General features: G+C 40.0%; 1 protein-coding gene across 1 annotated transcript; it reads right to left on the reverse strand.

Annotated features, from left to right (window-relative positions):
• Positions 1–11,158: 11,158 nt before the first annotated feature.
• On the reverse strand, positions 11,159–14,455 carry LOC147863093 (uncharacterized). Its single transcript, XM_087321706.1, has 5 exons — positions 14,011–14,455; positions 13,523–13,684; positions 11,999–12,241; positions 11,611–11,770; positions 11,159–11,383 (listed from the first exon to the last, which is right to left on the reverse strand). The coding sequence occupies exons 1-5, from the start codon at positions 14,382–14,384 to the stop codon at positions 11,381–11,383; spliced, it is 942 nt and encodes a 313-aa protein (XP_087177832.1). The 5' UTR covers positions 14,385–14,455; the 3' UTR covers positions 11,159–11,380.
• Between the last annotated feature and the right edge of the window lie 772 nt (positions 14,456–15,227).

Genomic DNA, 15,227 nt, shown 5'->3' on the forward strand with positions numbered 1-15,227 from the left:
ACTTCTTTAATGCGACTAAGAGCATCTGCAACGCTGTTCATAGAACCCTTGCGATACCGTATGGAAAAATCAAAATCTTGCGTAAGGTCAGCCCAACGGCCTTAAGTCAGTAGTTGCATCATCAACTACCACGCTCCAAAATCTTGCCATTTTTTGTTGCAAGCTCCCCATCTTCCGACATCTTTCCACCGATGCCTCACCATAAATTGCCCAAGCTACCCTGTACATTTCAGGGTCATGAGATTCCTTCGATGTTTTACAATACTCGTATGCAAAAGCTCTGGCAAATGAAACAGACAACTCGTTGTTGACCGGGATCTCTTGATGTGCTTTCTAGTGCAATCTCATGCAATCGTTGTAAAGGTCTGATCGTACATGCTTGAGCTTGACCTTTCGTTTCACTCTAGGCACTTTATATACTGACATCCAGTCTACATCACTAATCAATCTATCTGTTAGAATAGCTGGGTCAATACCCTCGAGTGACAGACCATATATCTTGTGAAAGTCCTCCTTTGTCTCGCAAAATTTTGCGAAGTTCAGCACTCTAGGATAGGGAGGAACGAGCCACCTGAAATAGAAAATTAGTAATCAGAATTGGTGCAAAAACAGAATTTTTAATGTAAATTTGGTGCAAATTTACAACACTTTGAGACAGTAATCTGAAATTTGTAATTTGTCCTTTTCAACATGTATAAAAAATCAACCACTTAAAAAATCAGAAACCCTAATCAGAATTTGTCATGAAAATTGGTGCAAAATTACAACACATTGCGATAGTAATCTGAAATTTGTAACCAGAAACTTGCAATCTGAAATTTGTAATCAGAAACCCTAAACCACTTAAGGGAAACACAAACCCTAATCATCACTAAAGGCAGAAATCAACCGTACCACGAAATTCTGTCAATCAGAAACACACCTGCTGCTCAACCGAAGTCGAAGGCTACACCGATTCTGACTATGCCGGAAATGCAGATAATCGGAAATCAACATAAAGCTACCTACATCTTCACCTATGGTGGCAGGGCACTATCATGGAGGTCGAAACTTCAAGAGTGCACGGGTCTGTCTACCACAAAAACCAAGTACATAGCATCATCGAAAGCAGCGAACGAAGCAATCTGGCTGCACCGACTGATTGCCGGCATTGGAACTGCATCCCGAAACTACTGACCAACGCCGACCATCTATTGCGACTCAGAAAGTGCAATACATCTCATCAACAATCCCGTCTATCATGTGAAGACGAAGCACATTGAGGTGCGGTATCATCATATCCGGGAGCTCATAAACGAAAAGAAACTTGAAGTCCGGAAGATCAACACCGAGGTAAACATCGTCAATTACTTGATGAAACTACTCCCAGATCTATGCTTCGGAGCACTATGGACAAAAATGGGGCTATGACAAGCGACTGAGCAAAAGAAAGATGAACGAGGAGCAGAAGGTAAGATCTAATCGAAACAATAACGACACATCCCAGACATCTGCCGACTTGGTTGCATGCCGACCGACTTGTAACATATAAACTTAGATCAATTTTGTAATCTAGGCTTACGGGGGAGATAACTCCAAATACTTTTACATGCAAGAAAGAGTAGTCCTTTTACGGGGGAGTTTGTTGGCATAAAAGGCCGACTCCTTCCAAGTTGTATCCGTCCGAGTGTGAACTCGTTAATAAGTTAGGGCTAAGTATATTTAAGCGAATACCTAACATTGTAATGAAGGATGACGAGAAGAGTATTGTATCTCTGAGTGAGAATGAAGTAATAAGAAGCTTTCCATTAAAGCTCGATCTACTGTCTAAGTCTTCATTCACTGTATTTTCTGTGTGTGTTGTTTTCTAAGCATAAGCCAACAGGTCCTCAAACGTTTCTGCATATATATATATATATATATATATATATATATATATATATATATATATCAACACTTGGCGACATATTGATTATGTGTACTACTGTAAGTAGGTCCTCTACCTAGAAGCCATCCGATAGTTCTGAGTGTTGAAGCATGGAAACTATCCTTTCTTGAATTGTTCGATTCATTCGCCCGACAACTCCATTATGCTCCGGACAGTAGGGTGTCGTATATTCATGTCTAATGTCGCACTGTCGGCAAAATTTGACGAATTCTTCAGGCTTGATCTCTCCCCCGTTGTGTTAGGAAACAGGTCCCTCCGGATGGGAAGTCAAAAGAACAGTACTGATGAGAAAACTCAGCTACGGAAGACCCGGTGAGAACCGGATGACGAGTGCCCGGCTACGGAGAGCCGGATGTTGCAGACCCGGTGAGAACCGGATGACGAGTACCCGGCTACAGACAGCCGGATGGTGCAGACCCGGTGAGAACCTGATGAGGAGTACCCGGAAACGGAAGACCCGGTGAGAACCGGATGACGAGTACCCGGCAAGCGCCGGATGATGCAGGCTCGGTGAGGAGTGCTCACCGGATGAAGAGACATATTCGTAAATATGTTTCTGAGAGTCCATCGTGGCTATATTTGTAAATGGCCGAAAAGTCATATTAGTATAAATATGACTTAGGGCAAACTTTTTTGTATAGAGTGCGAGAGAGTTGTTGTCATTCTTGTTGGCGCAAGATTAGAGCGCGCAACTGTGTACAGAGAGAGTGAGAGAGAGGAAGAGGTCGTTGCCTCTGATTGTAACTGCCGCCTATGGCGAAGATAGCAAGCTCGAGGTCGTGGCCTCGGTGCTTTCTTATTGTACATTCTGACATAGTGATAGTTTGCGGTCTGTGGGCTGCCATGGTTTTTCCCGATTTTGGGTTTTCCACGTAAACATCCTATGTACTCTTCTCTCTATCGTGTTGTGTTTCATTCCCTGTTTTCTGTGTTTTATTCTAGGATCGGTTGTGGCCGAGCGTTGTTCAAAGGGAGCGTGTAGTTCCTGTCACGTTGTAAGTTCGAAGGCATTTCAGCTTTCGACTAGACTGGTTCTCTACCATTGCGAGCCATTTGGAAAAGATTGAGAACACCCAATCTTTGGTTTTGATCGGATAGGCCCACACCTTTTGAGTCGAATCTTCGATAAAACTAACAAAGTACAAGGCATCACTGAGAGACTGATGTGGCATAGGTCCATAGACTTCTGAGTGGACCAAATCGAGTGGAATCGATTCTCTCGGTGCTGCTGTCATACTTGCAATGCGGCTATCTATTTGCAATACTAGCAATGCTCGCAGATTTGATGATCGGAGAAGGAGAGTTTGGGGATGTATCCGGCTCTAGATAAATGCATGATGCCGCCCTTGTTGAGGTGTCTGAGTCATCCATCCCATAGAAATGACACGGGGTTATCAACCAGGAACAAGTCACCTTCTCTGAGTGTGACGTATAATGGGTACAACGAATGTACTTTCGGTCGTCGAACAAGCAGGAGGCACCCCCTGTGGATTCTACTCTAATAAGAAGCCAACACGAATGTCATCTTCATCAAGTTGTGCGACTGAGATCAATGGACTTGAGAGCTCAGGCACATGTCAGACATCTTGTAGTACCAATGTAGAGCCACCTGGAAGGTTGAGCTCTACTGTGTTGATTCCGATGATAGCGCAATGTTGCGAGTTTCCAACTCGAACTGAGTCGAAATGTTGGGCTAAGTATTGCCGAAATTGGGATCGATGAGGGGTCACATGATATGGAGCGCCTGAATCCAAAAGCCATGTGCTTGATTCCTCAATCGTGAGCAAAACTTCTGATTCGACTGGGTTCTCAATGGATAGTATGTTCGGGTTGCTCAGTAGTACTTTGGCTGAGGAGCTGACGTAATTGACCTCCTCATGTCGGCCACTCTTCTGATCCACTTTTTGAGCTTTGTCATTTTTGGCTTTGAGTGTGCGGCAATGAGCTTTGATGTGTCCGTGTTTCTTGCAATAGTTGCAGATTCGATTATCCGGGATTTGCTCCGACTTCATTGGTGGTTCGATTGTCGAGAGGAACTTCTTCCTCGACTGTTCGATTGGTCGGTCGAACCTTGTACTACATAGGCTTCATTTGTCGAGTCCTTTGCAAATTATTTCCTCTAAGCTGCTTTAGTCAATATTGCACTCGTGACTGAGGAGTATTTGACGGCAACAGTCAACGCGTTGCACACAATAGTGACAAAAGTTTCCCACGAAGGGGGGGACTGCTCATGAGGAACATTGTTCTCAGTTCATCTTCAATCGTTGTCCCCTAGGCCACAATTTGGGAACTTAAACTTTCGTACTCATTTAGATGTGCTTGGACCGAGTCAGATTCTTTCATCTAAAGGTTGTAAAGGCACCAAATCAGATATATCTTTATGGCAACGACCTCCAAGTTTTCATCAGTGTCCAAAAGTGTCTTCCATAGTTGGAAGGCAGTCGAACACGATTGCATCGTGAAGTACACGGACTCGGACAGGTGCATCCGAATTGTGGCGTGGACAATTCTATCCAGCTTCTGCCACTCAATTGGCTTGTATCCTTCTGGAGGGCGTTCATTCTCGATTGGGTCAATTTGACCCTTGCCTATTAGATAGTCTTGCATCTGCTCCTTCTAGAAGTTGAAGTTCGATCCATCGAACTTCCTCTGACTCATCTCTAACAAGCCGGATGTTGATGCCATATGTGTCGGTTTACTGGACTTTGTCCATAGTCGACTACGAGCAGTGGTCGAGTGCGATTGACTGGCTCACCCAATATTGTTCTCAGTCGAATTTGGACACAAGTCAAATAGACTTCGACTATTGGCGAGTTCTATCTAAAGTGGCTACAGTCAGTTGACTTAGTCGAATTGAACCTGAATTTTCTGATTCGATTCCGAAAGTCGATTTTAGGGTGCCGATCACAGATCATGTGTCGTTTTTCCAGGCCAATTCTGCTTCAAGTGATTATGACAATAAGAGGGACATATCCAACTGGCCTTCCCGAGTGTTGTCTAGGCGAGTGAGGCACGGATAGGGGTTGTTCCTTGAACAGGATTTGCTTTGAGTAATTATGACAAGCAAATAGATTGTGTCTAACCTGGTAAAGTGTTGGGAAATCGGTCCCTCCGGATGGGATCCAAGTATGAATGAGGATGACCCGGTGAGAACCGGAAGAGAAGACATATTTGTAAATATGTTTTGAGTAAGCCTATTGAGGCTATATTTGTAAATAGCCCTAAGTTCATATAAGTATAAATATGACTTAGGGCAATCACTCAAGTAGTGTTGTCATATTGTTGTATGTGTATAACTATTATATGGATTAACAAATAGAGAGAGAGAGAGAGAGGAGATACATAGTGATACTCTGTTGTAACCGCCGCGTGGCGAAGAAACAGAGCTCGAGGTCATTGCCTCCGAGTCTCTGATTGTACCTTTCTCATATAGTGATAGTTTGGAGTCTGTGGGCTCCCGTGGTTTTTCCCTATTAGGGTTTTCCACGTAAACATCATGTGTACTTTCTTTTGGTGTACGAGTATTCATCTCTATTCCCATTTCTGTGTTTGATCCTTAAACGAAGTGATCTAAGACTCGGTTGTGACCAAACAGTATTCTGCACTATTCTCCACATAAAGCACGATCTCGAAGGCCGATTTGATGGAGATTCCACTCTGAGCGGCTGCAATCACAAAGAAGAGGTACAATCGACTAGCTTACCTTAAGAGTGATTTAGTTCAGTAGAGTGCAAATCTTTTGTTTTGTTTCTCTTCTCAAGATGAGATCTTGAACTCAGATTCTTGAAGGAAGACAAAGCGAGAATGTCGTTAATGGCTGATGATGGTTGGCATCGAGTTGAAGAACCTTCGCTCTGATAGCAGATGTTGTAGACGGAGTCCGTCAGTGTGGAAACATCAACAACACGTCAAGATGAAGATCACCGAGTAGGTAAGTCGAAGGCAAGATCATAAAGAAACAGAATGAGAGAGACAGACAGACAGACAGATACCAAGAGGCACACAAGAAGAACTGTATTATACAAGATCTCTCAACAATGACAACCCCAACAACTAGATTACAAAGCCCATCATATACCAAGTGAGCTAGGGCAATTGCCCTTTGACATGTTTACAAAATTGTCCTAAATCTAGTAGGTCGAAGATACAATGTGAATACGGCCATTATAGACCAATGTTCGACATCTTTCACATCTTCTTCTAGAAGAGGTCGTGCTAACTGCTTTCGAAGGTTTTGAAACTGAATAATGAATTGTAGAACAGTCTCATGGGCTTCTTGATAAGCCGCATAAAATTGGCTCATGAGTTCCCTTTTTGGAACTTGTCGATGAAATAACCTAATAAACTTGCTAGTTAATTGCTTAAATGACTCAAGCTCACCTACCTCATGCTGTGCGTACCAATTTGTTGATTGTCCGTCTAGTGACAATCCAAATTCGGCAATCTTGGATTTGTCAGCATCTGCTTCCAACAATCTCTGGGATGCATGGTTAGCTTGCCATGTCATAAGGAAAGCATGCATATGTGCCTCAACGTTGGCTTCATCATGTTGTAAATGGGGTTAGTGATACGGCATTGTATCCTCTTGAAAAAATCCACCAAAGTTTGTGAAGTAATTAGAATGGTCAGACGGCTCCTCGTTCAAACTACTATCAATGTATAAATCGGGAACCTCTCTTAATTCCCCTTCAGCTACCTGCTGAATTAATTCGACAGACTCCAAATTAGTGGAATTACCTTCCTCTGCACGTCGGCTCTCCGATGTTGTGTGTGGTCTGCTGCTTCCTGCAGGCTAGTTTTTATTAGGTCGACTAGGCGACATCCATCTTCCTTGTTCTTTGTTAGTAATAGATGTAATCAGGCGTGCCAAAATATTGTGTTGTCGACTGACACAATGGGTTGAACAACTTAATCACTAAATCGTCCTATCAAAAGATCATGGTAGGAGATGAATGTTTGCCTATTATGATAATCACTTAATCATTACTCAGATATTAATTACTCAAACTTCATTAATACCAATATGAATTACGAACTTGATCGACCGATAATTATAGATATAATTTGCGTAGCCGAGAGACAGAGCATATGACACAATATATATACTCTAACTACCAAAATTATATTAGTAACCAAAACAGACCAATAATGATACAATACTCTCGGTCCCTTTTTATAGGCGCCCTGAGAGTCTTTTCCAAGATGATACACTTGCCTGTTCGGCAAGAACCTACAGTTACACGAACTATTCTATTTTCTAAATTACCCTATTTTCTACTTGGCAAAAATATAATTAGACTACTGTCTTTTGACACCCATCCGACTCCAACTCCAACTCCCCTTGTTGACCTTTACAGTTCGGGTAGCCGACCGACTAACAAGGAAATATGAGATTAGTTATACCAAACTAGTAAACTCCAAATCCCGTTCAAGGCTCTAAATTGTTCCGCCACCATTCAAGAGGCAAACCACACTTGTCTACTTAACTATCAATAAGAGGTTGTCGTCACATACATTGGCATGTAATCGAGAGAATCTTATCCATGAGAAACAAGCATGAGCTCAATGGTAACACCCCAAAATCACAAATCCAAAGACAATGATGATGATGTACCTTCCCATGGACAAAACGTCACCTCCATGTTCTCCTCCTTACACTTACATTCACATATGCCCATCATCATTTAACCAACAAAACCATCCTCATTTACTCATATTGCATGTTCATCCCACACTCTAGAATGCACACTTTGTTGTCATTAAAGCAATGACAATGAAAGGAAGGCATTCTCCACAAAGCCCTTCCCCATGACCCATAAGTGGTTAAATGTAATTCACATCGATCAAAAGTTCAAGGAATGTTTTCATCTTAAATTCTAGATAGGTTGAGATCTTGATAGGATCAAGAAAGGTAGTGGTTGTACAACCATACGGACAATCAATACACCATCCAATCCCATGTAAACTAAATTTCTATGACACCCCCTCATCCTTGCACAACTATATTGATTATGTTCCCATATTGGTGTGGAGCAAAGCCTTGATTTATTCATCTTACACAATTATACATGGACAAGATGGAGTGCTTTGACACCAATAGTAACCATTAGTTATTAATGGTGGCAAAGCACCGTTGTGTTGTAACCATTAGTTACTTGACTTCTCACCACACTCCTTAGCACTAAAAAATGATGGAGATGACCATTTTTTAAATATCTACATCCACCAATGGTGCATACCAACCCAACTTTCTTCGCACTACCTTGAAGATGGTCATCGTGTGATTTCTTCATGGAAAGCCAAACATCCCCCATCCACTTGTTCAACTAGCCCATACTACCTCAAATGGCTAGCTAGTGATCCTTGTGAGGAAGAGATGTAGTGAAGTTGCCCCCCATCCTCCTAAGTGATCCCATGTTTAAAGAAACACACTACCACCAATGCAATCATTTGCATATATAGGCCAACAAATTAATCCTAGATCCATAGGCTAGTGAGATGTAATTGAGTGATACATGATTGAGGTCGAAAGCTTGAGTCCAACAAGAATTCACAACTTTACCTTACTTTGAATTTTAGCTACTACAAATTATGCCTCTTGTGTAGATTGTCCACTTTTTACTTCAATGCCAACAATGTAAGGACTTCTTATTCCTCTCTAGACTACAATGCATGCCAACTTTTTACTCTATTTTCTTTGTTGACCTCACATGATCGTTGCCCTTTACCTCAACCACACCTAATTCCCCCTCTCATCTTGCCCATATTTTGAGCCTGCCCACTACACGTAACAATCTTATTTTTCTCTTGATGCACCCAAGAATGTTCACTCATTAGGTTGGGGAGGATGTTAACCATGTCAAACCCAAACAGAGAAGCCTAGTAGAGCTTGAGAAGGGATCTAAAGTTCACAATGTGGAAGGGAACATAATTATAATTTGTAAAATGCAAAAGATTTATAAAAGTAAAAATATAAACTTCATTCTTCTTCATTTTTCAGCCTACCTTTAAGCTAGAGTTATCGTTTTAATCTTCATTCTTCTCCCTCAACGTTATCGAACTCCATTTGTATTGAATTTCACTTAAACCTTTGCTCTTTGACCTTTTTATTTGATCCCTTGTATGAGTGGCTATTCTATAAGAAAGACATTGTTGGGTAATCTTTATGTTCAAGTTCGTGTGTTTCTTTTTGAGCGATTGAGTTAACATGAACAAAGATCACTTTAAATAATGTCCCGTCATCTTTGTCGTGATAGAGAGGTGCATGATTTGAGAGTTTGCTTGCCTAGGGAACATCATTTGATACACTCTAGAGTGGTTGACACCCACTTCTAACCCGCCTCACATGATCCCTTGAGGTGATCTAACAAGAAGCTAATTGTTAGACTATAGCATGGATGACACAACCATGGAACAAGAAGTGCTCAACATGATCTACAATGTCAATAAGCTCCAATACTATATATCGGATTGGAAGTTCACACTCCCTATCAACCTCTTCGCCCTCTACTTCGTGTTCAAAGCACCATTATCTAGCAAACTCATTCATTGGATGCTTATCCAACATGGATTTGAGTCCGCCATTTTTCCAAAATATTGGAGATTCAACAACAATGAGTTATTATCCATTTTTCTTTGTTTGTGTGTGCGTGTGTGCATGTAATAATGACAACTTATTCTTTGTTATGTTAATTTCATGATATATGTGTTCATATCCATACAAATACAAATATATATTGTGTGTGACATGTGTTGTGTGTGTACTAGTTCAATGTGAAAATTAAGTTCATGCCATGGTTTGGGATGTTAACATTTTTCTTAATGGTATCGTTTTCAACCCTAAGTCTCGATAGTGGTTTCTAATTGAATTAAGCTGTAGTGGATGTGATTTTAAACTAAAAACATGAGGTTTAAAGTCTCAACATTAAGATTTGAAGTTTTGAACATAGCACCATTAAGGTTGTGATCTTAGCCTTTACCACTTACATTAACGTTACATGTACGGAAATGGTTTAATGCATCATGGCCTTTTTACATTTCAATTGTTCTTGTCTTGTTTATGCGGTACAATATGAATGTGGAGAAATAATTGAACATATATGTTTAGAGAAAACTTTATTAATTATGTCTTAAAATAAAGCTAGTTGAGCTTTGTTATGCATTAAAGAAATTTTGAAATATATGTTGTTTGATTTGCGAGAGCCATTGGCTTTGAATTTCTGCTAAACCACAAAGCCCATGAAAATGCAAGGACATAATTATTCTTGTTTTTCATGCATTGTGGACGTCATCTTATTGGATACATCCTCTAGAGGACATTACAGTTTGTACTTCCAAATTATATTGATATAGACCACTAGTAGATAACGATATAACTTTCTTTTTTTTCTTTTTCTGTCACAACTTGAATGTAGTAAAAATAACTTTTTGATTTGAGTTTCTATTGTTCGTTCTTCATACTCTAAATGACAAGGAACTAAATAGGCTTTTGGAGTACATCTCAAGCTGACATATCTTCAAGCAATTATTATGAAAAGTCTTCGCCAATACTTTTTAATAGAAACACGTGTTTATGTGTTGAAATTTCATAAAGGCCTGATTTTATACAAAGAAACATGCAAAATTTTATTGGTTTAGAATATTGCTGATTCTTCAAACTCAAACAATCAATAGTGGAAGTTTTGACCAATATTTTTTGATAAAACACCCCTCAATGCATTGAAAATTCATGAATATATAAAATAACATGTAAGCTCTTATCGATTCAGAAAAGGTCAACGATTTTCGAATGCATATTTTGTTATCATGTATTAATGAACTCAGAGCTGGTTTTTCTTTTGTGGTCATTTTCTTCATACTGATGCTAGGCTGTTTGGCAATACGTCGGTAAAACAATATATTGGCCAACAGTTTGGAGTTTTTACATGTTGGCCAAGGTTCATTATCGTGCATAACAAAATAACAGGAAAAATACAAGAGAAAACACCGTGAGCAATTCATTTTTTTTAAAATGGACACTCACATCACATCTTATTCCCTTTATAAATATTTCTCATATGACAAATATACCTACTCCAGATTCATGAAGTCCAGAAAGTTTCGACCAGCAGTTCAGAATGATATGAGACACCTTTTAGACTCGAGGTATATCGTGAGTGATTGCCATGACATCCTCTCAGGACTAGATATGAGCTTCCACGTCACAAAATGGCATCATGTTTAGGACATGGATATGCCAAGAGACCATTTTCTTCAATATAAGTCATATCATCTTTACAGTCAATAATGTCGGTAGAGGAAATGGTCGGTCCTACATAGGATCAATCGAATGAAGTGCATGTAATACATGAATGATTATCTGCGACATCCTTCAGTAGAACACTTCTTTGGTTTTTTTCTCTTTAGGAGAAGGAAATCGTCGAAATATACCTTCTTCACCAGGAGTATAAATTGTCACTGCAATAAGGAAAAGGGAAAAAATCAAATGCCTCGTTCTTTTTTTGTATCATTTGTGTAAAAAGCAACGTGGTTAACTATTCCACATGAAAAATTTTACAGCCATAAATTATGTTCACGTTATGGCTGAGCCCTTGGGATATGATGGCAAAATATGCTTTTCAATACAAATTTGAGAAGGAAAAAGGAAAATATAAGTAAGCCAGGATTTTAGAGAATGTACATACACCAATTGTCGAAGCCTTGTGCTCCAATGCATGACACTGCACTTCCAAAGCATTCACCTCTTCTTCAAGCTCCATCATCTTTTGCTCATATTCCTGTGCTTCTCTCCTAACCTTGTTTAGCTGTGTTTCCATCTTCAAGAAGGAGCCAAATGATTGTTTCCTAGAAATGAACAAGCCATATGACAAATCATCAGAACCACGATCGATACTTTTTTTCTACAAAACAGCAAAAAAGAAGGAAAGATGAAATCTGAATCCTCAAGTTCTGAGTTTATGATGATTCAAATCTCAGCCTTCTGATTCAATTTTCTAAAAAGATGAAGAGATTAGTGTTCTTATTTTAGTCAAGGATAAAGAAATACATATCAGTTGAGCAAAAAGAGTGTACCTTTCAAGGTCACTAGGTAACCTTCTGAGGTCATCATTGAACTTCTCCAGATATGCATCCCGATCAAACATCACATTATATATGACAACACCATTTCTGGCCCAGAAACAGTACATAACAAACCCCGCCACAGCTGCAGACAAGAAACACCGGCCAATGGAGTCATTGTATGATTCTGTCTGAAGTGTTACCAGAGAGAAGAGGAACAGGAACAAAGAGAGCACACCACACCTTCGAATTAACCTGAAAGACAGACATTTGAGATTTGATGTTTGATCATATTTCGTATGGAAGAAAGATTGGATATTATCATATTGTAGCTTCTCATGTGCATACCTTCTTGCCAAAATAGAAAAAAGCAATACAGAAATGGTGAAAGAAAGAAATGAAATAGCCGGTAGTACCTCAGCAAGCATGTACATCAGTATGCTGAGGGTGAAGAAGGCAAGTGATAGACATTTGTGTGACGCTTATTGAAAGCACTTTCTCATTCACTAATGGAAAAGTGAACTGCATTTCTCTTGCCTTTCTAGTTTATCTTTTACTGTCTTGTGACATTGATATGATTTTTTTGACAATTAAGAGTGATTTTTATGGCAGAAGCTTACAATGAAGAACAATCTTTAGTTAATTTGTTTCAACATTCTCTTGCATACTTCATACATGAAACACCAGCTTCAGTTTGAGCTGGCGCTTCTAGTCTCAAGGAATTTCGGGCACCAATTCCCTAGTAGTACTAGATAGAACTTTTTTACGTTTGATCAATTTTTAGATTTACTTGATTTATTTTGTTGTTTCCATAACTAGCAAAAATCTCTCTTTCCTTTTTGTCTTGTCTACACACATGTGAGAAAGGCACCTTTGCGACAAGAAGTTCATTTGCTAGTACTAGATAAAATGGAACTGTGATCGACACAAAGGAGATGAGGAATATAGTACACATCTTATGAGCCCAACATACTATGTGGACAAAGGAAGAAAATAATCTACATCGGTATCATTTCAAAATGATGGCTAAATAATAACATAGAAAATGCCTAACAACTAGACAAAGATAAAAATCATAGTACAGGACTATATCTTGATACAGATCCTGTAGGCATATAATCATGTGAGTGCTAGACTTCATCATAGACAGTTTCACCTAATAAAAAAGGTTTCTGATGAATAGTTCCTTTAGATCATCATCATGAAGAACACCACGTGAAAATGTTTTCAAGAATATGTACATTTGTGATAATGCCATCAAACTCTGAAAAGAGGATAGAATTTCAATTAAAAACCAAGGATGTACCAGGTGATTGTAACAATTACAACTACATGCAGCCAAAGGAAATGAATAAGCAGTAGAGAGGATATCCTCAATGTCTTATGATTAGGAAAAACACAATGATTGCCTGACTCTTACTCAAAGACATGAAATATTTGTTTGAATTCTTTTTCAAAAGACCTCAATACTTCATTCTTAATGCCAAATGGAAAAGTGGGCTTCTTTTTAACTTACTTGGACTGCCAAATACACACCTGTATTCGTTAAACTGAGCCATTGTGTTCCGAAGTCTCAATCCGAAACCCAAGAAAACAAAATAATTTATAACCTGAAGAAGTGACAGCCCATATACCCATACTGCTCTGGAAACAAATACGCAGTGCCCTTTACTAGGATCTCCTTCCATGGTTTCAAACCTGATGCACACAATCACGCACAAAACATACACTTCATCAATTTCATGCTTTAAATTCAAGCTTTGTTGATCATTATTTCTTCGTAAATCATATGTTTGTGGATTTCCACATCATCACTGGGGTTTGACATCAATAGTTTACTGAGTAACTAAAAACCACTGGAAAAAGCCCATCCCTTTACTTTCAAACTAATTCCCAAAACATGGATCAAACTAGCTTTCCTAAAGGTACTCCTCACCCACTCAAAAGATCTTCTAAAGGTTCACTAAACAAGAATAATGATGGCAATGATGATGATGATGATGATGATGATGATGGCCACTTACTTGATCACACTCTTGTTTTTTATAGTGGCAGCAATTGCAAAGGCAATGGAAGGGAGCAAGAGAGGTGGAAGAAAAGTGTATTCATGGATACGATTCACCGATTTCCATACAAAGATCCGATATAGAGTGATAAAGCGAACAGTGAGACAATTGAGCCAAAGAGAGAATCCAAAGCAAGATTGCATCCAGTAGGTCCAAAGAATGCATAGGTGGAGACCCGAATTCCGGGTCCTAGAGAAATGGTTATTCACAATAAGGGTGGAGAGAATCCATATCAAGCCACCGATGGAGCTGAGGAGTGTGAGGGGCAAGCTTTTGGTCTTGATGGGGCGGTATTCTCGGTGATAGAAAAGGATGAGGGCAGCAGATAACATTAGGAAGCCGGCGGCAGAGATGATGGAGACAGTGATGTAGTCGAGGGTGGAGGTGGGTTTGGGAAAGTCAAGTTGTGACATTCTTCAGTCGTTCTGATCTTCTACTCCTCCCTCCCACTACAAACTGCAGAGATGGAGGGAAGGGGGGGGGCGGGGGGGGGGGCAACAGAGTATGTATGTATCTCAAGACGATGAAGAAGAGGAGAAGATGAGAGGGGGCGATGTTGTTTGCTTTCTGATAACTGCTCGCGGACAAGACACAGAGACACAGAGAGAGACAGAGATGAGAGACAGACAGACAGTTGGAGTAGATCTCCTTACTCTCTCTCTGAACTCATTCATTGATGCGTTGATTGATCCACATGGAAAAGGAAAGGAGAAGGAAGGGAGGGGCAGAGCTTCTTCTTTCTCCCTACCCCACCATCACCATCACCATCGCCATCGCCATCATTTGTGCATGCCTCCTCCTCCTCCTCCTCCTCCTCCTCCATCATTGAATGAATGGAGTACATACATACATATATACATACATACTATGTACATATGTATGCTCGTGTCTATTCTGCATCAAATCATAAAGAGGGCTGGCTAGGGAATCGCGGCCACAGTCGCTCAGAGGAAGGCGTGTGCGATCTGCACCGTCAAATTTCGATAAGGAAGAACGCGCGGAAAAAAACCTGTCAGAGGTCGCCCAACTCTGACCGTTGTAGGTCACCCATCCCTGACCTCAGGTCGCCCAACCAAATGTATCATTTCGACCAAAATCTTCAAATAAGCTTCATTATTACCCTTAAAACTTACAATAACCTATATAACAGTCACAAAATCCAACCTTAAATTATT

The sequence above is a fragment of the Azolla caroliniana genome, unplaced genomic scaffold (genome assembly GCF_043228905.1).
Source record: "Azolla caroliniana isolate FFs.n. ecotype wild unplaced genomic scaffold, voAzoCaro1.0.p SCAF_6, whole genome shotgun sequence".
Classification (NCBI taxonomy): domain Eukaryota; kingdom Viridiplantae; phylum Streptophyta; class Polypodiopsida; order Salviniales; family Salviniaceae; genus Azolla; species Azolla caroliniana.